Source organism: Rhipicephalus sanguineus, chromosome 8 (genome assembly GCF_013339695.2).
Source record: "Rhipicephalus sanguineus isolate Rsan-2018 chromosome 8, BIME_Rsan_1.4, whole genome shotgun sequence".
NCBI classification, from domain to species: Eukaryota; Metazoa; Arthropoda; class Arachnida; order Ixodida; family Ixodidae; genus Rhipicephalus; species Rhipicephalus sanguineus.
The window spans coordinates 121,313,534-121,328,815 of record NC_051183.1 but is presented as its reverse complement, the minus strand read 5'-3'; the positions used below and the strand labels follow the sequence as shown (position 1 = coordinate 121,328,815).

The window sequence follows — 15,282 nt, the reverse complement described above, 5'->3', positions numbered from 1 at the left end:
TGACACTGGTCGGTAATGAGGAGCCTGTAATTAATTATCTGTCGCGCGCTGCAGCAAACGATGTGCCGTGTTATGACTAACAGGCCCCCAGCAACACATTGCAGCAAAAAAACGCGAGGCCAAAGTTTTTGTGTCAGTACCCCTTTAACATTCAAGCACCTGAGTATTATTATGGGGCTCTTATGAAGGCTAGAAATATTTCGATTCATTGCAAATCTCATGGAAAAAATCATCTCAGGAGCATAGGCGTGCGCACAAGGGGGGGGGGGGGGCAGGGGGGGGCCGCCCCCCCCCTAATCACCTAAGAGGGGGAGGCGCAAAATCTGCCTCGTACATTGACCCTTGCGTTAGCAATTATATGAATACTCTCGGCGGATTTTTGCCGTCGCCATTGCCGTAATTTTCCGTATAAAGTCCAAATTATTAACGTCACCACGTGCATTCTAGCCGCGGGTAAAAGCTTGCGAGCGCTGGCGACGAACGCGGCTGAAGCGGAGATTAAACTAGCCGGCCGTCTGTCTCCGCCGAACGGACAGCGCATGAGATAACATCTTCCCGCGTGCGGGCCTGCCGTCGATTGCTTATCAAACAGAGAGGAAACGCCCCGCCCGTCTTTCGTAAGGAGCATGAAGGGACGCCAGGGGAGCGGAAGGGGGGTGGGACCGCATCTTTCGAAGGGCGCAGTCGCTCGCTTGCGCGCGCGCTATCTCGAGGCATTAGGAGACGGCTCGCAAACTTGCTGTGCTCTCAACGCTTACTTCGCGTTTAGAGAACTCAGAGCAAGAAAACGCTTCGGTTCCTGGAGGGGCCATATTCCCTTAAAATAGCGTTTTGTTGAGTTACGCGAGATCGGATCCAAAAGAGTTAGCTGCTAGTCTTACTTCGTTTCACAATACAATTTTTTGGTATCGAATTCATTGCTTCGCTCTTAAGCGAAACTGAGTTTTTTAACCGTTAGCTATTGACCCCCGAAAGCGAGGGGCGGACGTGTAAGATGGCGTAGCCGCTTCACTGTGGGCCGTCAGCGACGGGCCCGCTACTGACAGCTGCGCATTTGCGGCTGCTCCGACCAGGAGATATGATTTTACTAATAAGATGACATTTTTAAAAAAGCAAGCAAAAAAATTCGAATTGGAACCCTAGCACGTGAGCTCGAAAGGGCAGGGCCTTTAGGGGGTATGTACCGCAGAGTGATTACAAACTCGGACGTGCTGGCGGAAGGAATTACGAAAAAGCTGTTCTGGATGAAGATCCATGGATAAAGCATATCTGAGGAAAAGTGTCAACGCGTTTCCACCGTTCGCGTGCTCTTCCATAAACGCGAAGCAAGGAAAATTCGATATTGTCCCATATATCTACTGCGAGCGATCCCAGATTTCATTCCGCGATGTCCGGAAACAGAAGTGACAGACATTTTAGCCGCACTCATGTAGTTATTACTGAACATTGCTTTCCTTACGTGCCGTGCGACGCTTGAAACGAGCTGTCAGCAGCGTTTCTGGAACAGACGACGTCCGCCGATGAATCGCCGTCGCACTTTCTCGCTACCGATAGGCCTAGACGTCACGAGCCTCTGCGGAGAGCGCGTTTTCTGCGTCGGCACCGTGCATGGCATCGTGGCTTACTCGGAACCTACGCGCGAGCGCTATTTATTCAGCGGAATAATTCTTGGTCCATGATTGCGACTTTATTGGCAGCCCCAAGATCGAGCTGCACATGTTCTGACGCGCCGGGGGTGCGATTGCCGGTGATAGACGCCCCCAAACCCGAGACTTTGGCGCAGTTTGGCGCAATTTCGTCGATAATATCAGGATGGCGCAGTAAATACAATTTGGCGCACTTTGGCGCAGTTGGCGCAGGAGTGGAATCACTGTGATTGTGTTCTGACAGTGCTGGATATATAGCCAAGGCAATGGCCGCGTTCTCTGCTTCCTCTGGAATTGCCCTTTCAATGAGTAGAAACGAAGTACAAGAGTGAAAGCTGTTCTTTATTGGTTTCAAAAGACACTGTAGAGACCGTGCTTTCTGAAATGCTGCGGGTGACTTCTGACGTGCCGGAAATGTTTATATGCTGGCCTTTGAAACGCAAAGTAAAGAATCCCCGATCTACCGTTATTTATTCATGTCGACGATTTGGTGGAAGACACTGACAATGGAGTGTGAATGCGATTGCTCGAGTACAATTGTTATTTAAACCAAGTCACTGGTGAATATAAACACGCTTTACAAGAAATATTCCTGTTACGTCTGTACAGCCACTTGTGGCTGTACGACGATTATTTTATGCAAGGAAACATGAACACTTTAAAAAGCGCAGCTTAGGCGTTGGAGTCACAAAATGGCTAACGTTTGACACCAGAATGACGCTCGTGCCACAGCGACAGTGAAGTCGCGCGCGCACTTCATCGTCGTTGTCTTCAAGCGAGACATGTCAATTCCAGAAGTAAATCCAGGAAGAATGAGAGTATACACGATTTGAGCTGAAGTTAAAGGAAAGGTGTTCCTTTACGCGTTATAGAAAGTGCTAGCATTTTCATCTGATGGTTTCACCCGATTGAAGTCCGCGGCATTTTCTCCTCAAAGGCGGATGCGCACGACGCCTGCACCAATGGGCGCGCACTCCAGACTGGCGTCATGCCCCGGACGGTCGGTGACCCCGCCTTCGAAGAACATTGCCAAGTGCATGAGCGGGACGATTTCTTTAAGGGGTATTCAGACGGGGGAGAAATGCTCGGGGGATAAAGGCGGAGCCTAGTGACGTCAGCTCGCGAGAAGTGTCCACAAATGCCCCCCACTTACACGGACGAGGCGAACGGAGGGGGGATACCAGTGTTACTAGACTACTGTGGTGGCTTGCCCCACCCGTTTGACGAGCTGCTGACGACGAGCTGCAGACTGTAAACCGCTGCCGCTCTCTGCAGGAGCAAGTGCAACAATGTGGACTAACAAGAGCCCGAAATTTCGCTATATCCCCCACCGCCGGTGGATTGTTTGTCCTTTCGGGGAAGAGGTCCCCGTCTCCCCCGAGGAGGCGTGGGGGGGGGGGGTCACGCCCACTCGCTAATCCGTGACGTCGCGGTCACGTGATCCGCAATCCCCGTCTGAATACCCTTATACAGACGGGGGAGAAAAGCATTTGTTTGGTCTTTTTGTACTAGCGCAGAACGCAACAAATAGTCCGAAACTTCCATCCCGATGTGGCTCGGTGGCGATCGAAAATTCACCGTGTGACAACCGTAGAAAATTCGCGCAATAAGGAGCAGCAGATAAATACTAAAATCGTGCCGCAGACAAACTTGTGCTCACGCAAAATGTTATCTAGCTACAACTCTGAATGAAGCGCGCGCGGGCATATACCGTATTTATTCGAATCTAAGCCGATGTTTGTTTTTTCGAAAAAAACGGTGTGCGAAAGTGGGGGGGGGGGTGTCGGCTTAGATTTGAGTACAGGGATTAAGTTTTTTCTGACCTTGCGAATTTCGGGAGTCGGCTTAGAATCGGGGCCGGCCTAGATTAGAGTAAATACGGTAGCTCTTCGTTTGCCTCCAGTCATACGAGAAAGGTTGCGGATGCATGCAGCTCTAAGTATGCTGGGTTGCTTCCCTCAAAGCAGAGAAATTGCTTGCATCGTGCTTATAGGGCTATGCGTACTAAAGAAGAATGTAACTTTGCCCATGCCACTTTTCTCGTGTCAACCGCGCAGTGGCGTAAATGCAGAAAAACCACAAGGGGGGACACACATATTGCCATGGCGGCCATTTTGTTTTTATTTATATAAAAATTAAAATCATGCTGCAATAAAATTAAAAAGAAACCATCACGGGTCCCCAGCTCATGGAATTGCAATGTTCTATTGAGACCTCCGAAAGTGGTCGAGCGACTGTTGCGATTTCAATAGTCTCACACAGCTGAGGGGGTATTGAACACAAGCCCACACATTACAAATAAACAGGCATTAACCAAAAAAGTTGATTACACTATACTGAACTCTCAAGCAATTCAAACATATGGCGTTTGAAAGATAAATCTCAAGGGGGACACTTGCAAGGGGTGCCCCCCCCCCCCCCCAACCTGAGCACAAGGGGGGTTCAGGACCCCTCCCCCCATTCCCTTGTTTTACGGCAGTGCACCCGCGACCCGTTTTTAGATGCAAACCTACAATGAATGAAGTTACACGGGTTCCACGTTGCACGCACTTCCTACAGCAAAAATACGTTTCCTCAAGCACACGCTGCATGATGCCCATAATGTTTAGTTTCAATTCGACACAAAATGGTTCTTTTACCTTTTACAAAAGCAGCGCGCTCGGGGCCGTAGCAGACGAAGCCGGCAGTCATTTGGTGCTGTCATGAGGAACGTAGTATTTTTTCGGAGCAGTTATTTCGAATTTCGTAGTCAGTGACGAATCCACAGGAGTATTTTACTGATTTCGTCAAAGACAAGGCCAATAATAATAATAATAACAATAATAATAATAATAATATAATAATAATATAATAATAATAATAATAATAATAATAATAATAATAATAATAATAATAATACGCGAAAGCCGTTGCGGGCTGAGCGGGTGAGGGCTGGCGGAGCAATCCAACCTTGCGTCCACACGGACGCTTCAGCATGGCAGCGCCACGGTATGTCCTCGCGCCCCATCACTTAGAAACGAACTGCCAAATATTTGCTGCTCAGGCCCATGCTCGTTTCTCTTATTTGAAAACACAACTTTCGTTCTGATATATTAAAAATAAAGCATATTAATAAAAAACAAAAAATTTAGGTGCACGTTAAAGAACCCCAGGTGGTCGAAATTTACAGGGCCACCCACTACGGCGTCTCTCATGATCATATCGTGGGTTTTGGGACGTTAAACCTCAGATATTATTATTAAATTTATAGCCTAGTAACTTTGGCATCAAGATGTGTTCAGCGAGACGTTCTTTGAAAGGACCACGACATTTCCGCAGACCAAAATAGCTCTTTCCATATTCATCTATGACCTGCTGTCCACCGTTTATAGATGCTATAAATGTTGCTGCTGATCCTCTTAGTTGCTTCACTTGCCCTACAGCTACATCGCTTCTCAGTTATCGCTTCCTTGAACTAGAAGTCTTGCTGAAACGTGCCAGTGGATACTCCGAGCAATATGTACAACTCTGCTAATCTAGTTAGCCTCATGTTATTCACAGAAGCGACGGTGCCTCAAACGCCAATGCTGACGCTACACAAATCCCTTGCCTCATTCGTGTGCACCACCTTAGATGTACTGATTGGGCAATTCAAAATTTTACGACAAACATTATCCTCCAAACGCACTTATCTGCATGCAAATTGCTTCGTATGAATTTAACAAAGACTTAACATGACTGTATGCAAGAGAAAGGGCAGGCCTAATTTCGCGGGAGTCTTCAGCACTAGGTCACACACCAATCCGTCAACGCTGGAGCGCTTCACACACTTCGCGAGCAAACTGATGCAACTTGTTCAATTACTCGTACATTGTAATATACCGTCAATCATTACAAGGACTAGTCGGAGCAATGATCAACAGCTGAATTCTAGTTGGGTAGTAACACACACAAATAAACACATGAAAAGTGGATGGGACAGCTTTATTTCTTTTGCGACCACAGACTATCGTTTCCTAGTTCACAGTAAGCACGCTTACGCCGCTAGGTGCGATCATTTTGACTTCGGAAAACTAAGGGAAGGGCATGTCAAAGCGTTAGGCTGCACATGAAAATCACACAACTGATACAACATACTGCACACCCGCCCGCGAGGTTTTTACGTCATGATGTCTTCCATGCATAAAAAGAGGATTACAAAAGCAAATTAAATCTGCTTCCACAGAGAAAGCGTACCTGCTGTCCTCTCTGCCTTTTATACTTATTTTGCTTGAAACGAGCAACTGGAAAGAGGGAACTTGAACAGAGGGTAACAACTACAGAGGCTTCGCTGTACATCGCCAATGCAGCTGGCGGGATAGTACCTGCGGCTAAAAAGTCTTCATTTTGAGGGAAACAAACTGGAACTGAACGGTCAATGTAGCCACTGCAGATGAAGCTAGAACTACGTCGCAGGGTCCAATGGAAGAGAGTCACCCACATAGTCACCTGCAAACACTGAAACGTAAGTTGCACAGCACCTAGCAATGAACCATTCCAAGGTTTTTGTTATCACTGCAGCATTCGTAATGACAACAAAAGGAAATAAAACCTTGAGCCAACAGCACTAGCAGCCATATCACGATGCAGAAGGAAGTCGATGCCTGCCCACAATCCCCGAGCTGCGGAAAAATAAGTGAGCGAGAAAGCAAAATGCACATTTCAGCACAGTGCAACAATTTGCCTGAAGTATGAAATTATTAGCTGACAAGCACTGTTCATTTCCAACCGCTGGTATCAACACCTCTATTGGCTTGTTCGGAAATGACTAAGTACTTTTTTTACAGCGAAGACTGTCGACTTATAAGCCACATAGGCAACTCCAGAGCATGGAGTTCCCAGAGCGGTACCGGAGCGCACGTACGTCCGTGTCGGGGACACTGCGCATGTACAGGAATGGAGAGAGGGAAAGAGAATGAAAACGACGCTGCCGGCGCGGCTGCAGCTGATGCGGTGACCGTGGCGCCGCTTGCGTCGGCGCTGCTGTAGCACAATGTCGTACATGGTGTATATAAAACTGGGACGCACGCGTTTGATCATTACGAGAAACCGAAGAGGGCGACACGGCGCAGCGCGCTCACGCCGGAGGCAGTGTGCTACCCCAACATATTGAGACCAACAACCGCACACGGTTTGTGAATCGACTTGACGCTCTCAAATGTGTCCTGTGTGAAAAGGAAATCATCACCATGTGTATCATAAAGCAGTGATCGCCATTGTTTCGAAATGAAATATGTATAAATGTATACATGTGTTTTTTGTGCAAAGTAATGTAGTTTACGTATGCAGCCAATGAATGCAACCTGAAAGCTTCGCTGGTAATCCGTCCCATATGAACGTTGTGGCCCCACCAATTTTAATTCGGTAGAATTTTCTAAATCTATGAACACATGTACATTATGCGACCACAATGAAAACGAACCCAGTACATTAGGATATGGATTATGCATTAATTGTAGGGTAGCTGGCAAAAAGTATTTTAAATGTGAAAATGGTGTACAACCCTTCAGGCTCAGTGCCCACGTTAGTGGGCATAACTTGCCCTCGCCAGTTGTGTTGACTCATCGCAAAGAAAAAGCAAGACATTGACCTTGGGATGAAAGGAACCTCCTGGATATTGAATGTTTGTTCGACTTCAAAGTGCGGCATATTGCTTTAATGAAGGCACTACCACATTCAAGGAGTTCGATATTCTGCACCCCGAGAGCAATACCAAAGTACTTTTATTTGCTTAAGCTGAATTACAAACCAATAAATTGCACGTGTTTGTAAGACCAAGACAATTATTTTTATGCAGATAACATAATTTACCTAAGAATAAGTATGTTTAATTACACTATATTTTGTCCTTCACACCAATACCACAACCAACAAGCCCATTTCAGTTCTAAAACATCATAACGCACAACTTCATTATATGCAGAATGTTGTACTGTAAGACCATTTGAAAATGGCAATATGCTAATATGGTCAAGAATACGCCGGAGCTCCCAATTAAACGACCATGACACGGTCACCCAACAAACTGCGGTTTTCAGCGAAATATAGAAGTGGAGGGCCTATTGCACCTGTACATATATTTAAAATGGATTGTAAAAGAATATTTCATTGCAAAATGAGCCCTATAAGTCGCCGGCTGTAAACGCCACCCACCACCGGCGACCGCCATTTTGCTCTGGCGTGTGACGTCATGTGCTGCATAGAGCGGAGCCGTCGTCTTCTACCAAGGTTTCAGCCGCTGCAAATCGTCCACTTTCAATGACAAGCTGAAGAAAGCTGAAATAGCTCCACTGCATGCATAATCTGATGACGAAAGAAAATCGTTGGCTGGAATGCAGAGGCTCGCAAAGAAACCAGCTTCTTACGTCACGGCTTGCGAGTGCCCCAGTGCTGCACGGCTCTCGGGCCGCTCGCGTGTTTATAAAAAAATATTCAATTATCAATTAACTGTTCGACCAAATGCGCTAAAATTTCGCCAGCTTGTTTGTGAAAGCCCAGGGATTAATACACATCGCATATATTATGATCGAAAATTGAGTGTCATGGCCCCTTCAAGGGTAGACGCTACTCGAAGACTTAATTTTCTTTATCTTAAAGCTAAAGAGCATGGGTGGTGCCAGGTTCTCTATCGAAGCAAAGTTCTAGCCTACTAATTGGTCAATGTGACAGAACAGGGTGACAGCGTAGTCTAGCTATTACCACCTATTTCTACTACACTTCCCACTAAAAGTACGAAATAAAATGCCTTAACCTGTGCTGGATTTACAACTCATGTCATCACACATTTCCACAGTCAAGGCTATTTTCGTTCGGGGAGCAGGAAGGAGCTTTATTGTTAACGACTTAATTGTGGTATAAAAAGGCAATGATGAGAATTTTTTTCTTTAGGGTTGTCAGCAACGGCTTCACAGCCGTCCCTGCTTAAGATGGATAGTGGAAGTTGCACAACTGCCACAGGGCAACCAGCACTGAAATTCATATGCCAACAGCAGTACAACAGCACTAAGTGCAGTTTTCAGAAGCACATGCTTTGACATAATGCATAGGCAACAAACTTAGACCCATATTGAGGCACATGTACCAGCTTCCTGATAAGACTGGACAAGCATGCTGCGGCTAAAGTTTTTGCACAAGTGAGTCTGCTGACATGTAATGTCACTCAAGTCATGGCCTACCTACAACAGCATCAGCATACGTTAACTGCACACAAACCGCTGTAAAGAATCTTGACCAGCCCAAAGGTTTATCTTCTGGATGTCAGGTAGTAGTACAATCAACGTCAAACACATTTTAACTTCTTTTCCGAGCCTCAATACGTATCAACCCCATAAAACCACACAGGTTTTACTTCCAGAGCCACACACTTGATTTGAAGCCTAATGCCCTACCGCAATTTTCTGCTACACCCACCATGAGAAGGGAAACAGGTTTTTTAGAGTAGCTGTGGCTTTCCCAGCAGAATTCAAACTAAACCAGATTTATATAAAAATATTTAATGCACTGGGCTCCACGGTCATTTGGTAACCCGCCATATTCAAAATCCCCTCAAAAGCAGGAGAGATGACATCTTGAAGGTGCCGGTGCTCCTTTCCAGGTCTTAATGAAGGGGAAATGGACTTCTCTGCAGCGATGGTGTCATAAGTTGAACTACAGGTGACACCATTTTTTTAAAGGACTGTCAGCCTGTACTCTGCCACAAAAGTGTAAAGAGGAAAAAAAAAAAAAACAAATGCTGAAAAATGCACTTGCAAGGTTGTCACAAGCCAAATACAATCAGCACTAAGTCCACAGAAGACATGCAGCTAATGATACTTACATGCATTATCTTCCATTTGTTCATGCTCTTGAAATTGGCATTGGTGTCTTCATGTGGGGGCTTTCCCTGCTATTAGACCCTACACAGGTTTTCACTTGCAGTGCCTTGTTATCCTGATAGTGCTCAGCAATCGAAGAGAGCATTATAAAACAACTGCTACAGTAAGGTTTCCAATCTGATGCTTCAAATATGGTCTGGATAGAATGTCTTATGAATGCATTGAAAGGCATGTTACACAATCAGGAGAGGGGATCACAAAGGGGGGTGACCTGGTTGTACAGAGCTGCATCACACACAGCTGATCAAGACAAGGAGTAATGGCATGTTTACCACAAAGATTAAAAACAAATGCTTCGTTATGTAACAAATGACACAACAAAAATATATGTAGAAATGCTTAAAAAAAACAATGAAAAGAAAAGCAACAAAAGAACAGTCCGCCATGTCTGTTCCCCATATTCACGCTTGATCCATGACAACCATGCAATCGTCGTCGGTTGCACCACGTCCGAGACATTCATCCACCACCGCGAAGTATCCACCCAGGACACAGTCATCTGCGATTGTCATTTATAAAGAAATAAACACTTAAGGATTTGTAGAAACAAAAGAAGGAACTGCAAAGGTTTATGTTTGCTTTTGCCACGTAATTTTCTTTCTGACTATACAAACAATATACATCATATATACGCGAATAACAAACAGTGAGAATACAGTAAACTTCAAGCAGTGTACCAGCCTTACCAATCATCAAACAGCGGAGTTAGGAACTTCCAACATTTACAGAGATGTCACAATGCTGAATGACAGTGCAAATGAAGTAAACAACGTTTTATGGTTAATAATCAACGTGACAAAAAGTAGTATGACAGTGCAGTCAAGTTAGTAAACCTGCTTTACTACACTTTCCACTAGAAGCATTATGACATAAATGACTTAACTGAGCTTATTTACAGTGTGTGCCACCTCAATGTTCCAGTCAAGACTATCCAAGTTATGTAATCAGCACGTAGTGTGTAACTTTTGTAAAAGAGACAATATAGGTAAACTACAATTGATAAAAGCAGGCACAGTTAACTGAAAGTTATGGGGATTCAACAATACAGCAGGACTCAATACCATAACAGTGGCCAATGTTTCAAGCTATCTTTTCCAGCAGAATAGGCACCAGACAACACTACCAGCAAATGTACTCAACATTTTTCCCGCATTCCCATTTTGAAAACCTCACTTTTGCTTTTACCAGAATCAAGAAAACTAGACACAGTCACCAGAAAATATACTTTAACAGCAGTGAGATACGTATGCATCTTTTAAACAGACAAGGCAAGAGCTAAATGCTTGTACCAAAAGTGATTAAGTGGACACAATGTGATTACAGAGTATCAACTAAATTGGCACCTAAACTGCTGCAAAATACTTTTGCTGTTTGAGCAATGAATCCCACACCCATACACACAACTCTGCACTGACTTGCCATTTGGATGCTTGGTTAAAATTTTGAAGATTTAAACGAAAGGGACAAGCATCCTTAACAAATTCGCGAGGTGAGTAATTATGCACATACCTCTAGTCGTTAACAGTACTGCAGGCAGTATTATAGGCTAACTGGAATACAATTTTTGACCATGTAAAAAGCCTAGTTCAAAGAGTGAAGATCATTTAAGTTACACACTTAAATTAGCAGTCAATGTTTTATGAACAGCTAGCAGAAATAATGTTACTGAGAGGAAAAAGGCCAAAAATTTGACAACGATGATATTTTTGCACGAATTGAAATTAAAACCAGTGATAAAAAAACAGCATGGCAGCCAGGCACATAACTCCTACAATGGGGCAACAAGCCTGCTGCACTGAAAATCAGAGGCCACATGCTGGGATTTCAGTTACATCTGATAACCACCAGTGAAGGTGTGTTTTACAATGGGGCTATTTAAGGCTGTTAGTCGAATAATGACACAACTGTCATCCTTGAAGTTTTTTCCCAATATTGCTTCAACAGTTTGAACTAGTATTCATTTATATTACAGCAAAGTCAAATCTTTTGCAGTTCATCTTAAAGAGTCACAGGAAACACAAGAGTCACAACTCTTACTCATAGAGATGAGCTCCACTCAATAAAAGCACAACTGGTCAATGCTGTTCATAAAAGCTAATTTTATAAATTGGAGATAGCAGCCTATGCCAAAGCAAAAATGTGTGTGGGATGTACCTTCAGTCGAGACTTTGGCGCTCAAGCACTGGCACAGCAGCACCGAGAACGCATCTTCGAGTGGCGCTTCACCCTGTTGGTTGAACGTCCAAATGGTTTTGAAGGGACATGGGATGAAAGAAAGCGCAACAAAGATGCATTTGATAAAAGCTGAAAATACGATGTGCAAGTCTAAAATACAGCATTCCATGGCAACACACCACATTTTTGTAAGGAGCATGAGAAGCTCAACTCGAGGGAACAGAATGTCTTTACTGCTGAAATGTTACAGCCAAGTGTCTAGGTTTTAATAAACACAAATATAACAGATAATGGACATAACAGAGCAAATTAAAATTTTCTGTTGATATCAGAGTGCAACAAGTACGTTGTGCATAATGATAATGATACGACAAATATATCAGATCAGACACATCATTTAACTGCCCTGACAAGGTTGGCAGTGAAAATAAAATGCACAAACTGTTCCCCGAGAGGGACAGTAGGCAGCACACTTGGGATAATCGTCAAGTGTCAATCAAAACGCAAGTGAGAGAAGGTACTTACACTGGGCCATCACATCGAAACATATCGGATTTAGTGTGAAACAGCTACTTCATGATTCACCAGTACTGCTTTGATGGCAATGCTGTCTTAAACATCCATTGGTGCTTTGCACGAAAACCATCAGGCCAAACGCCTCAGCTCAGGTACCCATCTTTCGACGCGGCTTGCGTAGTTTTCTCTGGCGTCGTTGCTATGCCTTGAACGAAAACCACCGGCCAAGGCATTTCAGCTGAGGTGACCTTGCCACATTTTCAATCACTGCTCGCAATAGCCTTCCCTGATGACGCTGTTACCTTTTTACTAAAAACAGAGCTAGAGTGATGGTGAGATGCTCCCGACAGAGCATAGCTTTTTCTCAGCATAGGTAAACGCGTTGTGGCTATGAGGACGGCAATTAACGCAATCGGGCAATGGAGACTTCACTTCAGGTCGAGCAGGCAGCAAGGTACCAATGCGAGATTGCCACCCTGAGCCTTTTTGGCATGCACAGATTTCAAATAGTCCAATATTTGCTGAAAGGAAAACAAATGTTATGCAACAATGCCAAGGCATTTAGAGCAAAACACATTCAAGAGCGAAATTTAAAATTTAACACACAAATGTAACCTACACAAATCAGTTTTTCACATGCAATATACTAGTGGCTGAAAAACACGGAGACCGATTCAAAATTTGTGAAAGACATACATGCAATCTACAAGATCATGTGACCTGTAATAACGCTGTTACAAAAACTCATTTGAGCCTAGCCCGGGTATTTTGAACACTTCAAAACCAATAAGTTGTGTCAACAAGATGAAATTTTTCGTAACAGACAATTCAGAAGTATACCACAGATGAGACCTTAACTGAAAACAAGATATTGCAAATCGGTTCTGTGGAATCCCACAAGGTGGCGGAAGGGTTAAAGGGACACTAAAGAGCAAAACGATTTTTCTGGCATTATAAAGTAGTCTTCCACGATACCAAAAACACCACGCTTGCTGCGAGAAGACGCTTAATAAGCGAGAAAACGCGCGAAAAGGAAATACAGGTGGCGACGCCACCTTGGAATTGCCGCACCATTTGCCGTGACATCACATATTTTTGACGGCGCCTGCTTGGGCCTACGTAGTTCCTAATTGGTTAAATCGAAGTACATTGTCCTCTGAAGGGGGCCAGACTTGACATAACGAGTTTGTGGAAATTTTGTCGAGCAAGTGGCACCAAAATACGTTAAATGCTCTTTGAAGTCTTTTACGTCACGAATTACAAAGTTCAGCGCAGAATTTAAAAATGAAACTTTGAACTTGGTTTTCTCCTCTAATAATAAACCTATGGTGGTGAAATAAACTACACAAGAGTTCTCCGAGCACACTTTATCAATCTAAACCAATTCATTGTTTCTCTTTAGTGTCCCTTTAAGAGAGGAAAAGGACAACCACCCATTTATGGTTGTCATACGGATTTCTCAGAAAGAAGCTTTCTTTCCGAGAAATCCATATAGATTTCCTTGTGGCTTCGTGTTACTAACAAGTGGTTTTCAACTTTCCGTCCTTAAAACAAGATATTGCTAAGTACTTGAGCAGTTACGTTATGAACAAGATAACATTTTCCTTGGAATCATGAGTGAACCTTCAGACCAATACCATAGTCAGTTACAACATAAAAAAAAAAAAAAAGAAGAAAGTCAGCTCCGCTTACAAACCCACACTGCTCCTGCTATTCACCTCTGTGAGAAAGCTATACCATCTGATTTACATTCAAAGTGTACTTTCTGTCCGCTAATGTAAATAGAAGACACATTACAAAATAAATTTAACTTTTCCGTCTAAAATATTATGTTTGGCAGAATAGTAATGTAAAAATTTCTGACCAAATTTTCCAGAGTGAATGTTCAAGTTTTCAAACTAAAACAAGTGACACAAGCATACACCTGTATGGTAAAATCAACTACCTAAAACATAGAAAAGTGTTTGACATCATGAAGATGAGCAACACAATTCGATGGAGCGTCCATGTAAATTCCCCTTCAGTGGGAGAGTGGTGGCTGTATATATATCTTTTTCTTAGATTGTGACAGACTATGGTTGAAGTCCACAGCATTCATTCAGAGCAATACAATCTAAAGCAATAAAATCTTGAATCTGCAGTCAGTTTCTACCTTGCACAAATTAAAAATCAGCACCATGATGTCTAGATAGCCTCTGGCAAACTGCCAATACTGACCAAATAGCATATGTCTAGACAACCCTTCCTATAATATAAAGTGAGCTGTCAATGTTTTTAGATTTAATTGCATGTCAACGAACATCATAACCCATGTATAAATAAAATAAATAAATAAAAAAATGTAGTAAAAATTAATTCTGAGTCCCCCACTACAGCATGCCTTACAAGCAAATTGTGGTTTCAGCCAGTGAAACCCCAAAAATTGAACTTTCGATGTTAACACACCCGCCAGAAATGATTAACAGCAGAGATGGGAGGATTATGAAAGGTTAGAATGCCAAGATGGCATAGTCCTGCTGGGACTTACCGAATCTGGCTGCAGAAGCTGGCTGCTTGGATTAGAGTTGCCGAACTTTTCTTCTGATCTTGCACTGTCTCGAGCCACATCCCCTGCAGCCATCGCACTGGCCAGCGGCTCCGCAAACAGATGCGCTGTTAAAGAGGCTCTCCCCGGCATGCTGTTGTCGAGGTCGACAGTAGCATCTAGAATAGCCGTTTTCCAGTCTGGGCAGTCGTCCAGAAGGCTGTCCAAGCCCAGTGTTGTCACGACGGGCACGGAGCAATCTCCAGCAGACGACCGCTTGTCGAAGGTTGCGAACGGGACCTCAGCATCGGCTTGATGACCAAACGTCTCATTTACGCTACCGATCCCCGCGCAGCTTTCGTTTACATCAGCCGTTTCCGCTGCTTTGGCTACACTGTCCAGTGCTTTCCTCTGCTACTACAGTGCTGGTCTCTTTTTCTTTGCATTGGACAAACTGTGCAACAGTGACATCTTCCACGGCAAACTGTGCACATTCGGTGGTGCTGGCTGTTCCTACTACATTACGAAA

At 44.0% G+C, this 15,282-nt stretch overlaps 1 protein-coding gene across 1 annotated transcript in view; it reads right to left on the bottom strand.

Moving 5' to 3' along the window:
- Window positions 1-9,939: 9,939 nt before the first annotated feature.
- Window positions 9,940-15,282, bottom strand: part of LOC119402958 (uncharacterized) — a 7,149-nt gene continuing 1,806 nt past the window's right edge. Inside the window, exons 2-4 of the mRNA XM_049418341.1 lie at window positions 14,757-15,147; window positions 11,693-11,765; window positions 9,940-10,037 (exon numbers count right to left, since the gene is read on the bottom strand). Coding sequence (XP_049274298.1) covers window positions 9,940-10,037; window positions 11,693-11,765; window positions 14,757-15,147 — 562 coding nt within the window. The remainder of the gene's footprint in view (window positions 10,038-11,692; window positions 11,766-14,756; window positions 15,148-15,282) is intronic.